The sequence below is a fragment of the Dendropsophus ebraccatus genome, chromosome 9, assembly GCF_027789765.1.
Source record: "Dendropsophus ebraccatus isolate aDenEbr1 chromosome 9, aDenEbr1.pat, whole genome shotgun sequence".
Lineage (NCBI taxonomy): Eukaryota > Metazoa > Chordata > Amphibia > Anura > Hylidae > Dendropsophus > Dendropsophus ebraccatus.
In genome coordinates this window covers 99,253,490-99,276,711 of record NC_091462.1, presented here as the reverse complement: position 1 = coordinate 99,276,711, position 23,222 = coordinate 99,253,490, and the positions used below count along the sequence as shown (strand labels likewise).

Sequence of the window (23,222 nt, the reverse complement as noted above, 5' to 3'; positions counted from 1 at the left end):
CAAATATTCTATTTGGCGCCTAAATTTTTCAGGTTAGGAGCCAATGGCTCCCAGGTAAATTTTTTAGTCTGGAGCCCTGCCCTAGATGTCTTTAACGATTAACGATTGCAAACGAGAGCTACTTGAAATCGTTCACCATATTACACAGAACGAGAGTCGTTAGTTATGATCGTTACTACAATCGTTTTCTCCATCTGATCCCAGCAAATAAAGGAACGATGTGGAATTACACTGAACGATTAGCGAACGAGTAACAATGATTTTGGTGTCAGGGTACCTTTACACTGACAGATTTATCTGACAGATTTTTGAAGCCAAAGCCAGGAACAGACTATAAAAAGAGAACAGGTCATAAAGGAAAGACTGAGATTTCTCCTCTTTTCAAAGTCATTCCTTGCTTTGGCTTCAAAAGTCTGTCAGATAAATCTCTCTGTGTAAAGGCACCCTCAGCACAAAATCAACGACATATTCATACCTCCCAACTGTCCCGGATTCCGCGGGACAGTCCCGTTTTCGGGGTGCTGTCCCGCGGTCCCGGAACGCCCCCCTTGTCCCGCATTATATGTGGCCCCAGCGAAAAAAACAATAAACCAGTAACTCACCTGTCCGTCGGTCCCAGCAGCTCCTCTCCTGGCAGAGCGCGCACTCCCGTCATCCTCCGGGGCGGGCAGCGGGGTATACAGACACTGACTGTATCGGAAGTGACCTGCAGCCTCTGTCATGACTCACTTCCGGCACAGTCAGTGTCTCTGTACTCCACTGCCCGCCCCGGAGGATGACGGGAGTGCGCGCTCTGCCGGGAGAGGAGCTGCTGGGGCCGGCGGACAGGTGAGTTTCTGGTTTATTGTTTTTTTAGCTGGGGCCACACTAATGGGGGATTGGCTACTCTGTGGGGCATATATGGGGGATTGGCTACTCTGTGGGGCATATATGGGGGATTGCCTACTCTGTGGGGCATATATGGGGGCATTGGCTACTCTGTGGGGCGCTATATGGGGGATTGGCTACTCTGTGGGGCATATATGGGGGATTGGCTACTCTGTGGGGCGCTATATGGGGGCATTGGCTACTCTGTGGGGCATATATGGGGGCATTGGCTACTATGAGGGGCATTGGCTACTATGTGGGGCATATTTGGGGGCATTGGCTACTATGTGGGTCACTATATGGGGCATTGGCTACTATGTGGGGCATTGGCTACTATGTGGGAACTATATGGGGGATTGGCTACTTTGTGGGGCATATATGGGGGCATTGGCTACTATGTGGGCACTATATGGGGCATTGGCTACTATGTGGGGCACTCTATGGGGGCATTGGCTACTATGTGGGGCACTATATGGGGGGATTGACTACTATGTGGGGCACTATATGGGGATTGGCTACTATGTGGGGCACTATATGGGGATTGGCTACTATGTGGGGCACTATATGGAGATTGGCTACTATGTGGGCACTATATGGGGATTGGCTACTATGTGGGGCACTATATGGGGGGATTGGCTACTATGTGGGGCACTATATGGGGATTGGCTACTATGTGGGGCACTATATGGGGATTGGCTACTATGTGGGGCACTGTATGGGGGGATTGGCTACTATGTGGGGTACTATATGGGGATTGGCTACTATGTGGGGCACTATATGGGGATTGGCTACTATGAGGGGCACTATATGGGGGCATAGGCTACTATGTGGGGCATATATGGGGGGGATTGGCTACTATGTGGGGCACTATATGGGGGCATTGGCTACTATGTGGGGCACTATATGGGGATTGGCTACTATGTGGGGCACTATATGGGGGCATAGGCTACTATGTGGGGCACTATATGGGGGCATAGGCTACTATGTGGGGCACTATAATGGGGGATTGGATACTATATAGGGCATTTTTGGGAGGATTGGATACTGTATAGGGCACTATTCAGTCAGCAGCATGTGGTGACTGTAGGGGAGTGGCTATGGAGGGTTGCTATGGGGGCGTGGCTATGGAGGGTTGCTATGGGGGCGTGGCTATGGGGACCGCGGCGCACATGTCCCTCTTTGCTTTTTGCAAAAGTTGGGAGGTATGCATATGCACGATTTCTCGTTGGTCATATGATCGATGACTGCATTTACACGAAACGATCATTGTTTAAATTTGAAAGATATAACAATTTTTCACACAATAATCGTCCCATGTAATAGGGCCCTAAAGAGAGCCTGTCACCCTGGGCAGCCCGCCTGAACCCACCCCATCCCTGGACAGGGCTCCGCATACATACCCCATTTTGCATGTCCCGCACCTTGAACTGGTCCCGCCGCAGAGATCCAGCCGATGGATCATCGGTGCACTCCATATGCAAATGGTGATGGAGATGAGTCCGATGGCCATAGGAAATCATTGGAGCAGTGATTTCCTATGGCCATTGGACTCACCTCCGCTCATTTGCATATTAAACGTGCAGATGATTCGATGGCAAGATCTCCGCAGCAGGACCGGCATCGGGAGCGGGACATGCAGGAGCGGGTATGTATGTGGGGCCCTGTCCAGGGGTGGGGTGGGTTCGGTGGGGCTGCCTGGGGTGACAGGATCCCTCTAATGGTACTTTTACACGGAGCGATAATTCGCCCGATCGCACGATTAACGATTTAGAATGAACAATGTTTTATTTCATAACAATCAGCATTTACACGGAACGATACATCGTACGGAAAAATCGTTTTGCGATCGCTTAAGCCTATCTCATACATACAGGCCCGGATTGGTAATCTGGCAAAGCGGGCAAATGCCCGCTGGGCTGCCAGTATTACCAATCCGGGGGCCGCCGTTCCTGGCCCCCATGTGCGCCGGCCCCCAGCAGTGGCTGCAAGAATAGCGCAGCCGGCCGCTGCGCTATTCATTCAGCCTCTGCAGAGGGCCGGCGCCCTGGCCCTTTAACTGTGAGCGTTCAAGATGAACGCTCACAGTTTGCAGCGGCCGCACTCTGCCTCTGACTGACAGAGCCAGGGAGCCATTGGCCCCCGGCCCTGCCAGTCACTCCTGTGGCCGGCCAGTCTTCCTAGCTGGAAGGTGTCAGGGCCGGCCCGGGGCTGCAGACGTGCCGCGCGCAGGCACGTCTGCAGGCACCTCTGACAGGACCCCAGCGGCTGACGTCACTTCCCTGACGCGCCGCTGAGGACCTGTGAGAAGAGACGCCGACGCGCTGCAGCAGGGAGAAGAGGCTGCAGACTGAACATCCGGGACCGGAAGGATGAAGCTGCCGGGAGCGAGGTGACAGGTGAGAATGTGTGTTTTTTTTTTAACCCCTTAACATGTAGCCATGGTGGGGGGGGAGGCACGGGGGGGGGGGGGCTATTCTATATTGGGGGAGGCACAGGGGGAGGGCTATTCTATATTGGGGGGAGGCACAGGGGAAGGGTATTCTATATTGGGGGGGGGGGGGGGAGGCACAGGGGGAGGCTATTCTATATTGGGGGGGATGCACAGGGGAAGGGTATTCTATATTAGGGGGGAGGCACAGGGGGAGGCTATTCTATATTGGGGGGGATGCACAGGGGGGCTATTATATATTGGGGGGAGGCACAGGGGAAGGGTATTCTATATTAGGGGGGAGGCACAGGGGGAGGCTATTCTATATTGGGGGGAGGCACAGGGGAAGGGTATTCTATATTAGGGGGGAGGCACAGGGGGAGGCTATTCTATATTGGGGGGGATGCACAGGGGGGGCTATTCTATATTGGGGGGAGGCACAGGGGGGGCTATTCTATATTGGGGGGATGCACAGGGGAAGGGTATTCTATATTGGGGGGGGGGGAGGCACAGGGGGAGGCTATTCTATATTGGGGGGGAGGCACAGGGGGAGGCTATTCTATATTGGGGGGATGCACAGGGGGGCTATTCTATATTGGGGGGAGGCACAGGGGAGGCTATTCTATATTGGGGGAGGCACAGGGGGAGGCTATTCTATATTGGGGGGGATGCACAGGGGGGCTATTCTATATTGGGGGGAGGCACAGGGGAAGGGTATTCTATATTAGGGGGGAGGCACAGGGGAAGGCTATTCTATATTGGGGGGAGGCACAGGGGAAGGGTATTCTATATTAGGGGGGAGGCACAGGGGGAGGCTATTCTATATTGGGGGGATGCACAGGGGGGGCTATTCTATATTGGGGGGAGGCACAGGGGGGGCTGTTCTATATTGGGGGGATGCACAGGGGGGCTATTCTATATTGGGGGGAGGCACAGGGGGGCTATTCTATATTGGGGGGAGGCACAGGGGAGGCTATTCTATATTGGGGGAGGCACAGGGGGAGGCTATTCTATATTGGGGGGAGGCACAGGGGAAGGCTATTCTATATTGGGGGGAGGCACAGGGGAAGGGTATTCTATATTAGGGGGGAGGCACAGGGGGAGGCTATTCTATATTGGGGGGGATGCACAGGGGGGGCTATTCTATATTGGGGGAGGCACAGGGGGGGCTGTTCTATATTGGGGGGATGCACAGGGGGGCTATTCTATATTGGGGGGATGCACAGGGGGGCTATTCTATATTGGGGGGAGGCACAGGGGAGGCTATTCTATATTGGGGGAGGCACAGGGGGAGGCTATTCTATATTGGGAGGATGCACGGGGGGGCTATTCTATATTGGGGATGCACAGGGGAGGCTATTCTATATTGGGGGATGCACAGGGGAGGATATTCTATATTGAGGGACGCACAGGGGAGGCTATTCTATATTGGGGGATGCACAGGGGGGCTACTCTATATTGGGGGGATGCACGGGGGTATTCTATATGAGGGATGCACGAGGGGCTATTCTATATGGGGGATGCACGGGGGGGCTATTCTATATGGGGGGATGCAGGGGGGGCTATTCTATATGGGGGGATGCAGGGGGGGCTATTCTATATGGGAGGATGCATAGGGGCTATTCTATATGGGGGGATGCACTGGGGGGCTATTCTATATGGGGGGATGCTCAGGGGGCTATTCTATATGGGGGGATGTTCAGGGGGGCTATTCTATATGGGGGGATGCTCAGAGGGCTATTCTATATGGGGGGATGCTCAGAGGGCTATTCTATATGGGGGGATGCTCAGAGGGCTATTCTATATGGGGGATGCTCAGAGGGCTATTCTATATGGGGGGATGTTCAGGGGGGCTATTCTATATGGGGGGATGCTTAGAGGGCTATTCTATATGGGGGGATGTTCAGGGGGGGCTAATCTATATTGGGGGATGCAGGGGGGCTATTCTATATTGGGGGGTGCACGGGGGGGCTATTCTATATTGGGGATGCAGAAGGGGCTATTCTATATTGGGGGATGCACGGGGGGCTATTCTATATGGGGGGGATGTACAGCAGGGGGGCTATTCTATATGGAGAGATGTGCAGCGGGGGAGGGGAGCCTATTATATATGGAGGGATGTATAGATGAGGATGTATAGAGGAAGATGTTGCTGGAGCAAGAAGCCTAAAATGTCTGTCTGACAGATCCCGTGGAGAGGAGTAATGGCCAGAGAAGCCTTCATGATGGCCGGAGCCAGATGGAGAAGAAAAGGAAAAGTGGACGTCTCTTCATGCAGAGAAGACGCCTACTGTGAGTTACAGGATGTAATTGCACTATAATCACTTATAAGGTCTGCAGAACCTTTACACAGCTGGGATCTACCTCGGTATCAGGGGTGTCACACTCAGGCCCTCCAGGTGTTGCAAAACTACAATTCCCGTCATGCTTTAGCTGTCCAGTCGTGATGGTATTTGTAGTTCTGTAACAGCTGGAGGGACAGAGTGTAACACCTGTGTTCTATTGTCACTGCTTTGGGAGAATATTGGTCTTTATATGGTGGCTGTTATTTGGTGCCAGTATAGTGGTATCCAGTCACCGTATGCTGAGGGTAGTGGGCATGGTGTGATGGTATTACTCGTATTATTGGTAATATTAGTGTTTTATATAGTGGATTGTGTTCAGTCACAGTGTAGCGGTATTAGTCATTATGTGGTGGTATTGGCTGTGCTCATGGTGTGGTGATATTATTTGTTACTTATATACTGGTAGTATTGGCAATATTAGTGGGTTTGCTTAGAAACAGTATGGCAGAAATGTGTACAGTATGGGAATAATATTTGCTTACTGGTGTTATTAACTATGACTATTATCATGCACAGAAAGTTCTAGATAGATAGATAGGAGATAGATAGATAGGAGACAGATAGATACATAGATAGATAGATAGATAGATAGATAGATAGATAGATAGATAGATAGATAGATAGGAGACAGATAGATAGATAGATAGATATCCAGTAGGAAATATCTATCTACCAGCTTATTATGTAGCTTTGATTACACATGAGATCACAACCAGACACATTTTAATAATTAAAACCTTACTACTTTTACCGCCATTATATGGAGTGCAGACATAGTCAGGATAAAAGGGATTAAAAAAAATATAGTAACTTTTGTCCAAAAACAGGACCACCCCTGTCTTCAGGTTATGTGAGGTATTACAACTTGGCTCCATTCATTTCAATGGAACTGAGCTGCAATACCTCACACAAACTGAAGAAGAGTGTGGCGCTGTTTCTGGAAGAAGGTGGCCATGTTTTTCTCCTTTAAAGGGAATCTGTGAGGTCCATACCAGGTCTAGGGCTGTAGATCTCAGCAGACAGGTGTGAGGGAGATATCACTGACAGGACCTTTAGTCCAGTGTAAACTTTTATAATTGTCCTTTTCATTACCAACTAAATTTTCACAACAGCAGCAGCAGCAGCACCAACCTATACGTCCATCAGTCAGAGCAGGAAGGGACGGGGGCAGAAGTTGCTGCTGTGGCTCCACCTCTCTGACACTTCAGCTGGTAATAAAAAGAATGATTATAGAGGTTTACACTGGACTAAAGGTCAGGTCCCTGATCTGTACGCTGGGATCTACAGCTCTGTACCTGGTATAGACCCCACAGGTTCCCTTTAAGGGCACGTTCATACCTAATCCAATGCGGATTTGATGCTTCTGATTTAATCAGTTGAAATAAACACATAAATATGCCGCATCAAATCCACAGCAGATTATGTTATATCATTATTTTTAGGTGCTGATGGTGGAGTTCACATGTTTAAAGGGAACCAATCAGCCTGTTTGGGCTGATATGGTTCCCTTGAGCATTGTATAAAGCACCTGGAGGGGCCCTGGCATGTACCGGCCGCGGCCACAGCAGGTGCTTTATAACGGAGAAAATGACTTTTATTCCCCGGCTCGTGACTAGATACGAGCGGGGAAGTAGTCATGGTGGTCGGCTCCCCGCTCGTATCTAGTCACTGCGCTCTGCCTGTCAGCGCGCTCAGAGGGGATGATTGACAGGCAGAGAGGTCCGTTACTGGCCTCTCTGCCTGTCAATCATTCCGCCGAGCGCGCTGACAGGCAGAGCGCAGTGACTAGATACGAGCGGGGAGCCGACCACCATGACTACTTCCCCGCTCGTATCTAGTCACAAGCCGGGGAATAAAAGTCATTTTCTCCGTTATAAAGCACCTGCTGCAGACGGTACGTGCCAGGGCCGCTCCAGGTACTTTATACAATGCTCAAGGGAACCATATCAGCTCAAACGGGCTGATTGGTTCCCTTTAAGGGAGTAGTGGGGGACATGGCTAAATGAAGCAGAATTGATATACCATGATATGGTATGTGGGCTGCTGGGGTTTGATTGCCAGGGCTGATTTTAAGTCCCAGTCCGGCCCTGCATACATAGGTGAAATCTGTGAAAGACTGTTTACATGGAACGATCTGCGAATTTTTTGTGAACGATCAACGACGATTTGAGAAGTTGTTGAAAGATCAAAATGTACGATTTCTCGCTCGTCGCTTGATCGGTCGCTGCGTTTACACGTTCGATTATCGTTCTAATTCGACCGTTATCGTGCAAACTGGAACGATAAATCGTTCCGTGTAAAACCACCATAAGGATCATTCGGGCAGTCCATTGAAGTCAACACAGAGCGATTTTTAACGTAACGATTAAAGACTAACGATAAACAATCGCAAACGTGATTGTTTATCGTTAACCTGAAATCGTTCACCATATTACGAAGAATGATGGTCGTTAGTTACGATCGTTACTATGATCCTTTATTCCTTCTGATCCCAGCAAAACAATGAACAATGTGCAATTACACTGAACGATTAGTGAAAAAACGTGGAACTTGAGCGAATGAATGTGGAATTACAGCGAACGATTAACGATAATTTTAGGTTCAGGTCTAAATCAACGATCAACAACATACAAACGATTTTTCGATTGTTGCCTTCAATTAAATAGAATGATTATCGTTTAAATTTGAATGATATATAACGATTTTTCACACGATAATCATCCTGTGTAATAGGGCCCTTACACAGCGTGGCACAGTGCAGATTGTCAATGATCTTTCAACAAGTTGAAAGATCACGATTAGCCGACATTGTGCATGTCGGCTGATCTTTGCTTTTCAACATGTGCTATTACACTGAGCGATAATCAGCAGATGATCATTCAGTGTAATAGGGGCCTTAAAGGGGTAGTTCAGCCAAAAAAAATTCTTTCAAATCAGCTGGTGCCATAAAGCACCAGAGATTTGTAATTTACTTCTATTAAAAAATATCTAGCCTTCCAGTACTTATCAGCTGCTGTATGTCCTGCAGGAAGTGGCATCCTTTCCAGTCTGGAGAGCAGGAGATGTTTTCTCTGGGGATTTTCTACTACTCAGGACAGTTCCTGTCATGGACAGAGGTGGCAGACTGAAAAGAATACACCACTTCCTGCTAAACATCCTGTAGCTGATAAGTTCTGGAAGACTAAATTACAAATATCTGGCAATTTCTTCACCAGTTCATTTGAAAGAATTTTTTTTAGTGAACAACCCCTTTAACGATTATCCACTAAACCAAAAACTCCTTCAAATGGAAACTGTAGACAACTTTATCAGGGTCCAATGCAGGCAGTGGCGGATTATAATATGGGCGGTTTGGGCGGCCGACCGGGGCCCGAGGCTCCGGGGGGGGGGGCCCACGCCACGCCGCCCACATTATAATCCGCCATTGACTGTCTAATGCGCGGCTGTCCCGTCCTATCCCCGGAAGCACGTGCATCAGAGAGCTCCCCGTGCGCCTGTGGCTGTGACTTCTAGCGCATGGGGAGCTCTCTGATGCGTGCGCTGCTGGGGATAGGACAGGACACCCCCGGCAGCCGCACATCAGCCGGGGACAGACCAGGAGGCGAGAGGCTCGACGGGGGAACGGACGGCAGGTGAGTTGTTTTGTGTTTTTTTTTTTTTTTTTTGTGTGTGTTATCTGCACGGGGGGGGGGGGGGGTGTACGGGGGGGAGAGGGGGACTATCAATAAGGGGGATCATCTATAAGGGGGGGCAGAGGGAAGAGGGGGACCATCTATAAGGGGGGGCAGAGGAGAACCATCTATGAGGGGGACCATCTATAGGGGGGGCAGAAGAGGACCATCTATAAGGGGGGGCAGAAGGAAGAGGGGGACCATCTATAAGGGGGGGCAGAGGAAAGAGGAGGACCATTTATGAGGGGGACCATCTATAAGGGGGGGCAGAGGGGGACTATCTATGAGGGGGACCATCTATAAGGGGGGGGCAGAGGGGGACCATCTATAAGGGGGGGAAGAGGGGGACCATCTATAAGGGGGGGCAGAGGGGGACCATCTATAAGGGGAGGGCAGAGGGAAGAGGGGGACCATCTATAAGGGGGGGGCAAAGGGGGACCATCTCCTCTCCTGACATCCTCTGTGCTGCTGGGACCCTGTGACCTCAGCTATAAGATCAGCGCCCTCCTCTCCTGACATCCTCTGCGCTGCTCGGACCTCTCCTATAGATCAGCACCCTCCTCTCCTGACATCCTCTGTGCTGCTGTGACCTCCCCTATAGATCAGCACCCTCCTCTCCTGACATTCTCTGTGCTGCTGGGACCTCTCCTATAGGATTAGCACCCTCCTCTCCTGACATCCTCTGTGCTGCTGTGACCCTGTGACCTCAGCTATAAGACCAGCGCCCTCCTCTCCTGACATCCTCTGTGCTGCTGGGACCTCTCCTATAGGATTAGCACTCTCCTCTCCTGGGGGGGGGGGGGCAACATCAGGAAACCAGATGGCAATATGTTTATTGGGGGCAACAGCGGGTGAACAAGTGGCAATATGTTTTTTGGGGGCAGTGGAGGTGGGGTGGACAATGCTTACTGGGGGTAGCAGCAAGGGACCAAACATTATGTTTATTGGGGCCAGCAGGGAGGGGAGACAGGCAGTGCTTATTGGGGACAGCTTGGGGGGGGGGGCAGTAGCGGATTATAATGTGGGCGGTTTGGGAGGATTGACGGGGGGGCCAGGTTGGGTGGACAGCCCGGGGACAAGGGTACATTTAATCTGCCACTGAATGCAGAGCAGGGTTCTTAAAGTGGCATGAACCAGCTCCATTTTGATTTTCGCCCTGGAGTCTCTCTCTTTTATGTGGGGTGAGACATCAGGCCTTATATATCATCTCCGCTCTCTTCATTATGACATAATGGTGGATAGCATAGACTATGAGGTCGATCCATGTAACATTTCTAGGATTCCGATGCCTCTGTATCACACCGGTTTCCTTTCGTCTCATTATCTTTGTCTATGGTGACGGCTCACAGACAGTGGTATACGCTCACTTACCCGTGAGCGGCCTTGTTCACAATGTAGCTGATCAATAAAATATATGTGAACTGAACTCTAATTGTCACAGCAGGAGATCATCCAACCGGGCGCATACAATTCAGTCTAAAAGACAAAGAAAATCTACAAATAAAGGAGAGCGCTTATTTCCTGGTAGAAGAGCAGTAAATATATGATAATACTGCAATAAACGTCTGAGTATGTATATTGGTATGAAAATCTTATAAAGGTTTCACAATATGTGACAATACCTGTGAAGAGATCTGATTGGTGGTGAAGTCTATGATCTGGGATGACCTATGGGATGATTTCCGGGCTCTATTGAGGATGACCCCAAGATCAGAGATTCCACCCATGTGATCTCGCAATCTATGCCATATCAAAGGATTTTATTGACTGGAATTCCCCTTTAAGTAAATAGTAAGAGGTTGTCTTTCTCTAATCACGTAAACTACATCATCAATACCTTCAGACAGTGTCTGGAATCCCTGACATCCCTTGTCGATAGCGCTGTCATTTTCCCATTTTCAACAAAATTGTAGTAATTTCCGTGATCAGCCAAAAGGCAGCGGTATGTTACTCGACGGAAATCGATGACGCGGATTATTTTCACAATATTTTAGAGTATAAAAGCAATGGCCTCCTTCAGGAAAGATGGCAGTAACGTGTAACTGATAATTCTATATAACATGACGGTATTAGAGGATAGGCCCACCGACCATCAATGTCTATGAACCTATGAACTTCACTTTTTTCATCTAAATAGGTCAAACATTTGTGCTGCTTAATGTCTTAATACATCTTTCCTGCCATCAGAGCATCGTTCTTACGTCGTGCTCCAAATGAACTGCATAGACATGGGGGGGGGGGGGGGGGGGGATTAACTCCTCGAAGACATTAACCATATATGTACAGTAGACTTGTGGTCAGAGAGTATGGAGCAGGCTGTGCGGCTGAGCCTGCTCCATTAACAGTAGCTGCATCTGCTACTGTCGGTAACCTGCCTTGGAGTCACTTCTGATGGGGCCCATTTAACCCCTTAGATGCCAGAGTCAACAGCGACTTAGGTTATTGCTATGGTAGCCTTCTGAGGTCCTCTGTGGCCTCCATGATATTTTGCCTTTTAGATCCTAACATAGGAAATCATGAGGATCACAGTATACTGCAATATATCGGTGTTGCAGTGTACTGTATAAGCAATCAAGAAACTGCATTAAAAATTCACAAAAACTACAAAACAAATAAACGTAACTAACATGGCTGCACATGGAAATGTCCAAATGATTGAAGTTATTATGAACATTATCGATCCCGCACTATAAACATTCTAAATGTAAAAAAACAAAGCCAACTTTCAGAATTGCAGATTTTTGGGCACTGCCCATCCCACAAAACCTAGAATAAAAACTGATTCATAGGTCTCATCTATCCCAAAAGTGCGCAAGAAAAACTACACATTACAGTGCGAAAAACAAGACTTCACACAGCAATAAAGCTATAGGGGGCAGTATATAGCCATTCATATGCAATACATTTAAACAACCTTAAAAACAACCTTTAAAGGCTACGTTCACACAACGGGATTTTGCGACTGTTATTGTGTACGGCCATCAAAAAGATGTCCGTTATTTGTCGGTGACGGCCGTCTTTAATGGTTGTGATCATTATAGATGGCTGTTATTGGCAAATAACGGACATCTTTTTGACTGCCGTTAGCAATGATGGCCGTAAAATACCGTCATGTGAACATGGCCTTACACTGCCCATATATTGCTAGTTTTCCTGCAGCTTCATGTTTCATCCCAGCTCAGCTGCATCCATACATTCCATTCCTCCAGAGTTATGAGACCTGTGTTATTGACTTCATGTCACATGGAGGATACCATCATCACCTATCAGATCCCTCCAGGCACTTTAGACCCCTCCATGTTCCCTTCTTTGGAAATCATTTATATCCTAAGAAACCAGGAGTGCAGTGATATAGTAGACAGCAGTCTATGCGCTGACTATCTGCAGACTTATACACTTCCCCTGATCATACTGCCTGCCTCTATCTGTTGTGTTCAGATTCTCCTATGTGTCCTGATCTCCTCTGTCAGGATAAAAGGAGACAGGCTGGGACTGTATCTCATATTATACTCTATAGCAGGAATGGGGAATCTTCGGCCCTCCAGCTGTTGCAAAACTACAACTCTCATCATGGCTGGGGAGCCAAATCGAAGCTTTGGCTGTCCAGGTATGATCGGAATTTTAGTTTTGCAACACCTGGAGGGCCGAAGGTTCCCCATCCCTGATCTATAGTGTGAGTTTGGGACAGAAGTTCTATGTCGCTGATCTATTACTTGCTGCACTTAGGACTTAGAACAAGTGCGGAACTCCTTCCTCTGCCGCTACAAAAGCATGGAGGCATCATGGGAAATGTTCATTGCATTAGGAAACCATATCAGAGAGAAAACAGAAATCAAGATGGCGGACAACCCCTGAAATGAAGGACACTTGTGATCCCAGTTGGATTCAGATGCAACAGACAACTTATAAGCACCGATGCCCACTGTGAAAGAGTGTGATTTTGTAGATGACAACACCCGGTTACAACCTGCCTCCTGATGAACCAGCAAAATGGTTGCCAGCGGTTTACACATACAATGACTTCATGGGGGAGATTTATCAAACTTGGCGTAAAGTAAAAACTGGCTCAGTTGCCCCTAGCAACCAATCAGATTCCACCTTTCATTCCTCACAGACTCTTTGGAAAATGAAAGGTGGAATCTGATTGGTTGCTAGGGGCAACTGAGCCAGTTTCACTTTACACCATGTTTGATAAATCCCCCCCCCCATGTTTCTATATTTTTGGGAAGACTCAGGTGTTCAGCTGCTCCCGCCCTGAACCTGGCATACCCACAGAAGACACATGGTGACCCTCACCGCACAGCGACCACAACATAAAGCTCTGTCAAAGCCGCCATCCTAAAATAAGCGTCAGATCCCGGGATCCTCTGATGGCCTCCTCTCCAACGCTGCCACTCACAGCTATTCCATGGTAAGTAGCACTTCATGAAGAGTTTCAGGAATACGGCTCCTTCCCTAAGTGTTTCCATATTTGTAGAGATTGCAGCTGTCTGTGAGCAGCGTCCCCGGCGAGAGGCAGGGTTGTGATAGATGGCAGAGCGCACCACAAGTCTCACACATCACGAGTCTAAACACTTTTATATAAGAGGATAAGGTGAATTTATCTCTCCTACTTAAACCTCTATTCCACAACCAGCTGTGCCCGGTGTACACTGCCCAGCATCGCTCCTGAGGTCAGATACTGGGGTATGGCCAGTATAAGAGGGGCAAAACTAGGCCAAAAATGGCCGCACTATCGTTAATGTGCAGTGATATCATTGACGTAATGAGGGCGGATGTCTACTATTATAGAAGTAGCCTAAGAGGACAAATACGCAGATGGTGACTGAGCTGCTATGAAGAGCAGGACCTAAAGGAGTATTCCACTCAAACATAACTTCCGATATGTTGCTGCCCATGGTGAGATTAACAATTCATTCCCTATTTGTTATTATCTATTCAGTCTCCTTCCCCCAGTTCTGAGCTGCTGCTTTCTGCTGGAAACACAAAAATCTGTCAGTGAGCCTTCTTCTCTGTCTTCCTCTTCTCCCCCTCCCTTCTGAGACGGCTGATGTAAACAAGTTTATGGCAGGCTACATCTGCAACATTGTAGCTCCTTTGTAATGCTGGGAGATTACAGTTAGGTCATCAGTAACCTGACCTCAGAATAACCTTCCCAGCTACAATGTTGCAGATAAAGCCTGCCAGGGACTTGTTACATCAGCTGTCTCAGAAGGGGGGGGGGCAGAGAGAAAAGTTCACACACAGATTTTTGTGTCTTCAGCAGAAAGCAGTAGCTGAGAACTGGAGGAAGGAGACTGAATACATAATAATGAATTGGAATGAATTGTTAGTCTCACCATTGACAGCAACATATCAAAAGTTATGTTTGAGAGGAATACTCCTTTATAGGGGTATTCCATCACATAATGTTACTAGGATACATAGTGAATGGTCTGAGCCAAGTGATGGGGCTGTATAGGAGTTTCCTGCATGGTGTGAGAGGGTCACTGTGCAGGGTAGAAGAAGCAACAAACCTAAAGGGGTTCTCTGCTTGGGACAATCCTTGCATGTTAGAGAATGTTCACACTTGTTAGTGGACTATGAACACAGTATATATTGACAGAATGGTATGCCAATATACGCTATGCCTATTTAATGGATGGCATGGAGTCTACTCACAACTGTGTTCAGTCCATTCGTGAGAGTAAGTTGTAAATTCTGGTGTCTCCAAAGCCCAGTCATAGTCGGGGATAATACAGTACATGCTCTGAAATCGATTACATGGACAGTCAGCATATTATTCTACAGCAGTCCTATATCCTACTATATGGCAATGCTTTTTTGAGGTGAAGAAAGTTCCATGTAGAATAAAAAAATCACCATCTATAAATCTATTTTTTTGTAACAGTCTTGACCCTGCGCTGCCCTAAGGGGTCCTGACAAGCCTCACATATTTAAAGTGAGACCATCCAACTCCTGACTACTGTATGTTGGGAGAAACATCCAGAATGCTGTAATTCAGTGGCCCGACCCTTTTGTTTTGGGGGAGATAGGCCACCTCCATAACTGTCTGGCAGCGGCTTACTTCCCCATGTACAACACATAAATATTCAGCAGAGCCAGACATTCATGTGTTTGAGGAAAACAAAAAAACATTACATAGAGAGAGACAGCTACTGTAGGTGTATGGCCATCTTTACTTATAACTAGGTGCAAAAGTCACAACAGGAAGTGGCAGCCATTACAGATTCTACTGTGATTTTTTTCTATTATTCTTGGCTTCTGAATGTTATCATCACAACACCACCCCTTAACCAGGTACCATGCACTGTGAGATGAGGGTCTACAGGGTACTCATTCTCCTTGTAGAGAGCACCAGCAGATACAGATCAGACAATGCCCCTGGGAAAAAAAATATGCAAATTAGCTCAGGTGGAACTGCAGCGCCACCTGTTGGAAGTAGCTCCCCTTTAAATCCATGCCCAACCCATTGAAGACTCTTAAAACATGACATCAGCCAAATCAGAATCACCTCTGTCTTCACATTCACGTGCAAGCAAGGAAGGCATTGCAGCATTAGGAATGTGTCCCCTCAGCCACATCTAACGTCTCCAGAGAACATATATAGTCATTGTTAAATATTGACACGGCCAAGCAACTGCAAAGTAGGAGGAGGAAGAAGAAGAGAAAAGCACCTTCATGCAACTTTGATCATCTCTGCTGCAGGCTTCATAGCAGCAGTATGATAATGTATATAGCACTGAATAAAAAAAAACAACAACTCAAACATCAATGTGTAATTTCACACTATAAATCAAATCAATTTGCATGTTCAACATATTCTTTACTGTTTTTGAACCTACTTTAGTAATGCTTTCTACATTTTTATCCAAGGCATAATTCAAAATTCTGCTGGTTGCCCTTGGAAACAGTCAGCGTCTTAGCTCCACCCCTCTGTCAGACATGTGACCTCTAACTGTGTGATTTCAGCTACCACAATAGAATTAAAATTTTTGATGTTAGAGAACAGTATACAGCTCTGATTCGGACATCACAAAGTCACCCAGCACCCATCTGAAATGTCGTAAATTCTTGTTCCGGAGCAAAGTTTTCCATTTACCACCATTGTGTGCTCCCGGCCGCTGCTCATTTGGGAAGTGGTGACTGATGGCTATGGACGGTGACACAGAACGCCTCTTTCATCAGGGATATTCGCAGTTTCCAGAGAATTGTTACATAGTATAAATCACGTGCGGAAATTGTTTCCTTCGTACAATTCACACCAATCAAGTCCTTGAGAACGCTACAGGACAACCAATATAGATTTATGACCCGCACAGGCTGTCACCCAGCTTTCCCAGACTCCTGACTACAAGGGTGCAGTAAAGACCCCCAATGTCTGATTCCCCAATTTAATCTTTTAATTAAAATTTAAAGTGCATCTGTCATCATCTATAAAGCTAAACTAGCTCCGCCCCTATTCATTCTGATTGAAGAAGCCATCCAATTTAGTAGGAAAGATGGAAGCCGCCTGTAACACTCCTAAAATTGGTTTCAGTGCCCTGTAGTTTAAGGCTATGTTCACACAACATATTTTTTCATATTTTTACGGCCGTTGTTGCCGTAGTTAATACAAAAAATATGTTAGCTAGCTGTCTATGGGGTCCTGGCCGGAGTGTATACACATAGTATACGTTACGGCCGGGACCCCTAGCGGCGCCGCAAACAACTGCCATGTCATTGAATAGCGGCCGCAGAAACCCATGTCACTGCACACTATGAAGCGAGCGGCTCTGGCCGCTTGCTCCATAGTGTGCTGTGGTGAGTTCTGATGCAGGCGCGCGCTTATGCGCCCGTATCAGAACTCTGCGGGCTGAAAGATCATTCGGCCGGTACTGCAGCACCAGCCGCGATGATCTTTTTCAGAGACCAGCCGCTCCGTGACCGGGTCACGGAACGGCCGGTCTCTTACGCCATGTGAACATGGCCTAAAGAGGTATTCCCCTTTTCATATGTTGCTGCCCATAGTGAGACTAACAATTCCTTCCATACTTATTATCTATTCAGTCTCCTTCCCCCAGTTCAGAGCTGTTGCTTTCTGGTGAAAACACAAAAATCTGTGTTTGAGCTTTTCTCTCTGTCTCCCCCTCCCTTCTGAGACAGATGATGTAAACAAGCCCCTGGCAGGCTTTATCTGCAATATTGTAGCTTCTCTGTAATACTGGAATATTCTGAGGTCAAGTTGCTGATGAACTCACTGTGATTAACCCTCTCAGCATTACAAAGAAGCTACCATGTTGCAGAGAAAGTCAGTCAGGGACTTGTTTACATCATCTGTCTCAGAAGGGAGGGGGGAGGAGGGGAAGACAGAGAGAAAAGCTTACACACAGATTTTTGTGTCTGTAGCAAAAAGCAGAAGCTCAGAACTAGGGGAAGGAGACTAAATAAATAAAAATAAGTATAGTAGGAATTGTCAGACTTACCATGGGCAGCAACATAACAAAAGTTATGTTTGGATGGAATACCCCTTTAATGCTTCACCCTTTATTTAAAGGGTTTGTCCAAGATTACAAAAACATTCCTGCTTTCTTCCAAAATCAACAACACCCCTGTAAAGCAGGGTATATTTAGTATTCTAGCTTAGCTCCATTGAAATGAATAGGGCTGAGATGCAATACCCCACACAACCTGAAGACAGTGAAGGTGCTGTTTTTGGGAGACAGCAGGCATGTTTTTCTAATTTCCTGTGCTGGTGCACTTTAATATTTTACAATACATTCCTGATAACCTTCTCAACATACAAAGAGATACATTTTGGATACTCCCAAGATGTTTCAGTCAGCTTAATAAAAGGGTCTCATGACTTGGTAGATAAGGCACACAGCACGCTTTCACACCCTATGATCAGCGACCTCGTAGTTAACCCCGTAACGACTAGACAAGTCACATGCAATATAATAAGAGAGTAGTGATCTGAAGGGGGAAAGTTTCTCCTAGAGGAGGGCTGCAAACTGGTGTGTAAAGTCTTCACGGCCATTAGGTGGCACCAGAGAGCGGTCGCTCTTCCTCCATTTTTTCAAATGGAGCACTGCATGGCCTGTAAGACTTCATACACCAGTTTGTCTCTCCTTAAAGGGGTTGTTCACCAATAAATTTTGTCTTTCAAATCAACTGGTGTCAAAAAGTGCCAGAGATTTGTAATTTACTTCTATAAAAAAATCTCCAGTCTTTCAATACTTATCAGCTGCTGTATGTCCTGCAGGAAATGTTGTATTCTCTCCAATGTGACACAGTGCTCTCTGCTGCCACCTCTGTCCGTGTCAGGAACTGTCCAGAGCAGCAGCAAATCCCCATAGAAAACCTCTCCTGCTCTCTAGACTGGAAAGAATACACCACTTCCTGCAGGACATACAGTAGCTGAGTAGTGGAAGTTTTTTTTTTTTGTGTGTGTGTATGTGTGAACAACCCCTTTAAGGAGAAACTCTTTTTTGCTTCAGCTCCACCACAAAACCCTCCCTACTAGCTAGCCAGCACCCTCCTCTTTTTTTAAGACCCTTAAAAAAGAGATGGGTGCACCTTCTGACCTGTTCTCAGTTTATAGTCTGTTTCTGGCTTTGGCTTAAAAAATCTGTCAGATAAATCTGTCTGTGTAAACGCACTCTAACACTTATCCCCTACACTGTAGATAGGGTGTGTGTGAGTTGGAATACCCCTTTGAGGGATTGACACTGACTAGCAGGGATATCACCACCAACCGATGGCACCAGAGAGCAAGGTCTCTTCCTTTCGGAGGAGGAAGACCACTTTACTCATCTCAACCTCAACCACAGAGATCACAGACATTTAAAGGAGAACTACACCCTCTCTGTAAGAAGGGTAACCAGGGGGGTTTCCACCGCTCAGATCCTGTTATAATTGAATACATTTATCACTGGCGTTGAGCGGATCTGTCAAACCGTTCAGCAATTTTTAGAATGTTCTCTCATATAGGGTCACTCCTGATGGTTTACTTTGTACCACAGTTCAATTGCTGTAATGTTTGTTGAGTCCCAGTGTTTGGGCCTGCACAACTCGAAATCCATAGTGGGTAAACCCCTATGGAGCAAGTTTCCCCCTTGACCTGAACAAAATAGACAATAAGATCAAGGTGTACATGCACGGATCACAGAGTGTGGCAAGTTGGTGCTGCCTCACTGCACATCCTGGCACAAGAGAGATGCCACTTGTCTGGTCCCTGTCACTAGTCTTGTCCCCGTCACTAGTCTTGTCCCCGTCACTCGTCTGGTCCCCATCACTTGTTGGGTCCCCGTCACTGGTCTGGTCCCCATCATTCGTCGGGTCCCGGTCACTGGTCTGGTCCCGGTCACTGGTCTGGTCCCCATCACTTGTCTTGTCCCCGTCACTCATCTGGTCCCCATCACTTGTTGGGTCCCCGTCACTGGTCTGTTCCCCATCATTCGTCGGGTCCCGGTCACTGGTCTGGTCCCTGTCACTGGTCTGGTCCCCGTCACTGGTCTGGTCTGGTCCCTATCACTCGTCTGGTCTGGTCCCCATCACTAGGCTAGATAGGAGGGCAGCATGACCCTTGGACTGCTTACCCTACATATTACATGGACAGACCCGAGCTGGGGGCACCACTTTTTTCACACTTTTCTCCTTTTACACAACAGATTTAGTGTGATCCTGTCACCCCCCTTATTCTACGTGCGGTTCTCAGCACCCTGTACAAGCTTAGATACAGCACAGTCCATATATACCTTCATAAAACGTGTCTGTGTCTTCTTTCTTCTCTAAAATCAATTTATTTCATCAATGGACAGTGTCACCAAGGTGGAGCCTAATGGAATTCCCTCTTTCCTCCTAGGTCAGTGCCATAGTCTCTGCCCCCCCCCCCCCCTACTGCAGCTCGGGCACCAGGTTTCCGCTCAGTGGGGTACGGGCAGCTAAGGATACAGCAACTCTACTGCCACCCACAACTGCGCCACTGAGATGCAACCTGGTGCTGCAGTAGGAGCGGCCTTTAGCGCAACGTCAAGGAGGAGGGGGGATAGAGACTATGGCACCGACCTAGGCGGGAAGAGGGGGCCGCCTAGGTGGCACTGCTCACCAATGAAATGCAATTTTAGGGAAAAAAGAAGACACAGACACGTTTTATACAGGTATATATGAAATGTGCAGCATCCAAGCTTGTGGATGGTGCAGGAAATAAGATGGTGACAATATCACTTTAAGTAACCTCTTCACTATAATCAAGTGACGTAACAGAAATCCACATCCCAATACTCCCAGTAAATCTATAGGAAGTATTTCATGGTGGGCCCAGATAGGCAGATATGTCATGTCCTGTAATTTACATCACTTTGCACACATGTACATGGTAACCCGTTCTGTCAGCCATGATTTAAAGGGACACTTAACGGAGTCATTGATGCCATTTTGCTAGTATACGCCATTAATGTCAGATCAGTCCTATCGCTGTGGTCTATGCTAGTCCCTAGGGTGCATTTGCCTCCTACAGGCTCCTCCATTGGCTGCATGGTCAGCCTATGACTATAAGGGTCCAACTATGCAATCTCTGGTTGGATGGGGTTATCCCAAAATCAGAGCCCACCAATCACAAGAAGGGGGATTCCTATTCCCCTGGGGGGATGAAGCAGCAGTACACACGCTTATCTGCCACTCTATTACCTGCTATAGGTCAGAAGAAGATAGCCAAGTACGGAGCAGCGGGCCGGCCATGCACACTACAGCTACATTCATCGGGGGACAAGAGACCCCATTCTTGTGATGGATAGGGGTCCCAGTGGTCGGATCAGATGCTTATACCCTCTCCGGGGAATAGGGGCTTAGATCTAATCTTGGAATTAGCCCTTTAAAGCCAAGAGGAGCCGATAGGAGATGAAATGGCCACCGTGACCCCCGCATATCCCGAAATAACAACTTAATTCATTAATCATGTGAATAAAATCTATTGCTCCCTGTTATCAGCCATTTCCATCCACAGAAGCGACTGATATCCGCCGCTGCCATGATTTCAGTTTAGCGCTGGCCCTTTAAGGGGAGATTCTAATGACACTGCAATTAAGGTGGAGTTTAACGGTATTAATAAGCAAATTTACAGTTCACGACAGACCTGGTTATCAGATTTGTCGCTTAATACAATTACATAGAATCAATCAGATGATCCCCTTGTAGACATGCGCATAACATAAGACAAACTGGCACAGCGTCGTTCCATCAGATCGCAAGCTCCCGAGCGCCCATGTGAGTCAATGGCATCCTTCAACCTGAATAATACTAGAAGCCGGTCCCCGTCCTTCTCGCAGAGCTGACTGCACGCTTTGCTCAGTCCACTGCGCAGCTCGCTCCAGGGAAAACTGAGATTGCTCACACAGCCAATAATCAAAGTGCCCAAAGACATTGAAATGACCCATCACCATGGCAGTGCCCAGCCGGCCACCCCTGCCATCAGCAGATACGTTATAATGGGGGGGGGGGGGTCACATCTACCGCCAAACCCCAACATTGGCATACGCTTCACTAGTCAGTGCAATTTCTGGGCAAATCCTACCACACGAGGTGTGGTACTCCACATCCCCAATAGGATGGTCCCTACCAAATAGGTGATTTTTTATTTCACACCCCAATGTATGTGTATTGGAGCCTGTCCCCTCCCACCCCTGCATCTTGCAGCAATCATATAGCATCTGTAGAACGCCCATCACCCATCCATCTCTGTACCACTGATGCAGATTAGGGTTCCTTCACCCCGATCTCCAGCCAGGAGGGACCACCTGAGCCGTAGCTGGCAACGGCAAGAAATTAACCCTCGCAGGACACTATTATTTGCCGAATCGCCTTTAAATGCACAACTGATGTCAAGCCATGACCCCCCCATTGAATGTCTGTGACCACAGGACGTTAATACCTCATAGCCGTAAGGACAATTGCTGCAAATGACCCATGTGTTACATTGCATACACCGATAACATTGCACTTTTTCTTTGTATGCCGGAAAGGAGCGATGCTCTGCAGATACCCCCTGATGCCCCCCAGCCCCAGCCATGTAACATCTGTAGTGCATTCCGGGGGGGCAATACAATGTATCAGGAGCTAATTGATTCTGTGTTGATTTAATCCCTTTAAAGCATTGAGCCAATTAAAAGCATTGAGGTCCTACTCACTGGCTTTGCCCGCTTTGGGTCTCTGCAGCAGCTTCTGAACCATGCCCAGGTCCTCCGCTTTTACAGCCTGGAGCAGCTCCTGGTCCTTCCCCATCCTGCTTCCTTGTGGAGGGATCTGCTGGGGGTTGCAGCAAGGAAGGGGGTGATCCTGCAAGGGCTTGGTAGGTCCTTATAGCCAGAGCATCCTTTTTGGAAGAGGCACTACTGCTGCTGCTGATGATGATGATGAAGAGGAGGAAGAGGAGGAGGAGGAGGGAAGCAGGGATCAGACACCCAGCAGCAATGTAGGGGGAGATGGGGAGAGTGTGTCAGATGTGCTGGGGGGGAGCACAGACACCTCCAGCCAGGAGGAGCCAGGGAGAGACTAATAATATAATAAGGGATGCAGGACTTCTCATCCTGGAAGGGCAGGGTCCTCCGGCTGCAACTCAGGGCTCGGGGTCCTGCAGGTCCCCAGATGAAACCAGGGGGGAGATGGGGGGAGCCAGGATGCAGTGTGACAAGAGATGACAGTGTGTCTCCAGGAGGGGAGGGAGAGTGTCTCTGGATGTGTGTGCTGTCTCTCTCCCCCTGTCCCTCTCGCTCTCTGTCTCCTGATCCCTCCTCCCATCCGTCTATTCCTGTATTGGCTGCACAGTCTCTGAGCTGCATCCAGAGGCGGAACAAGGGAGCACAGCAACACACACACGCCACTAATCACAACAGCACACACCGCCGCCACACTACTACCACACTGATATAATCG

At 48.0% G+C, this 23,222-nt stretch overlaps 1 protein-coding gene across 1 annotated transcript in view; it reads right to left on the bottom strand.

Moving 5' to 3' along the window:
* Positions 1–23,047, bottom strand: part of CASKIN1 (CASK interacting protein 1) — a 170,331-nt gene extending 147,284 nt beyond the window's left edge. The window contains exon 1 of the mRNA XM_069984037.1: positions 22,478–23,047. Within this exon, the coding sequence (XP_069840138.1) occupies positions 22,478–22,571 (94 nt within the window). The 5' untranslated portion in view covers positions 22,572–23,047. The remainder of the gene's footprint in view (positions 1–22,477) is intronic.
* Between the last annotated feature and the right edge of the window lie 175 nt (positions 23,048–23,222).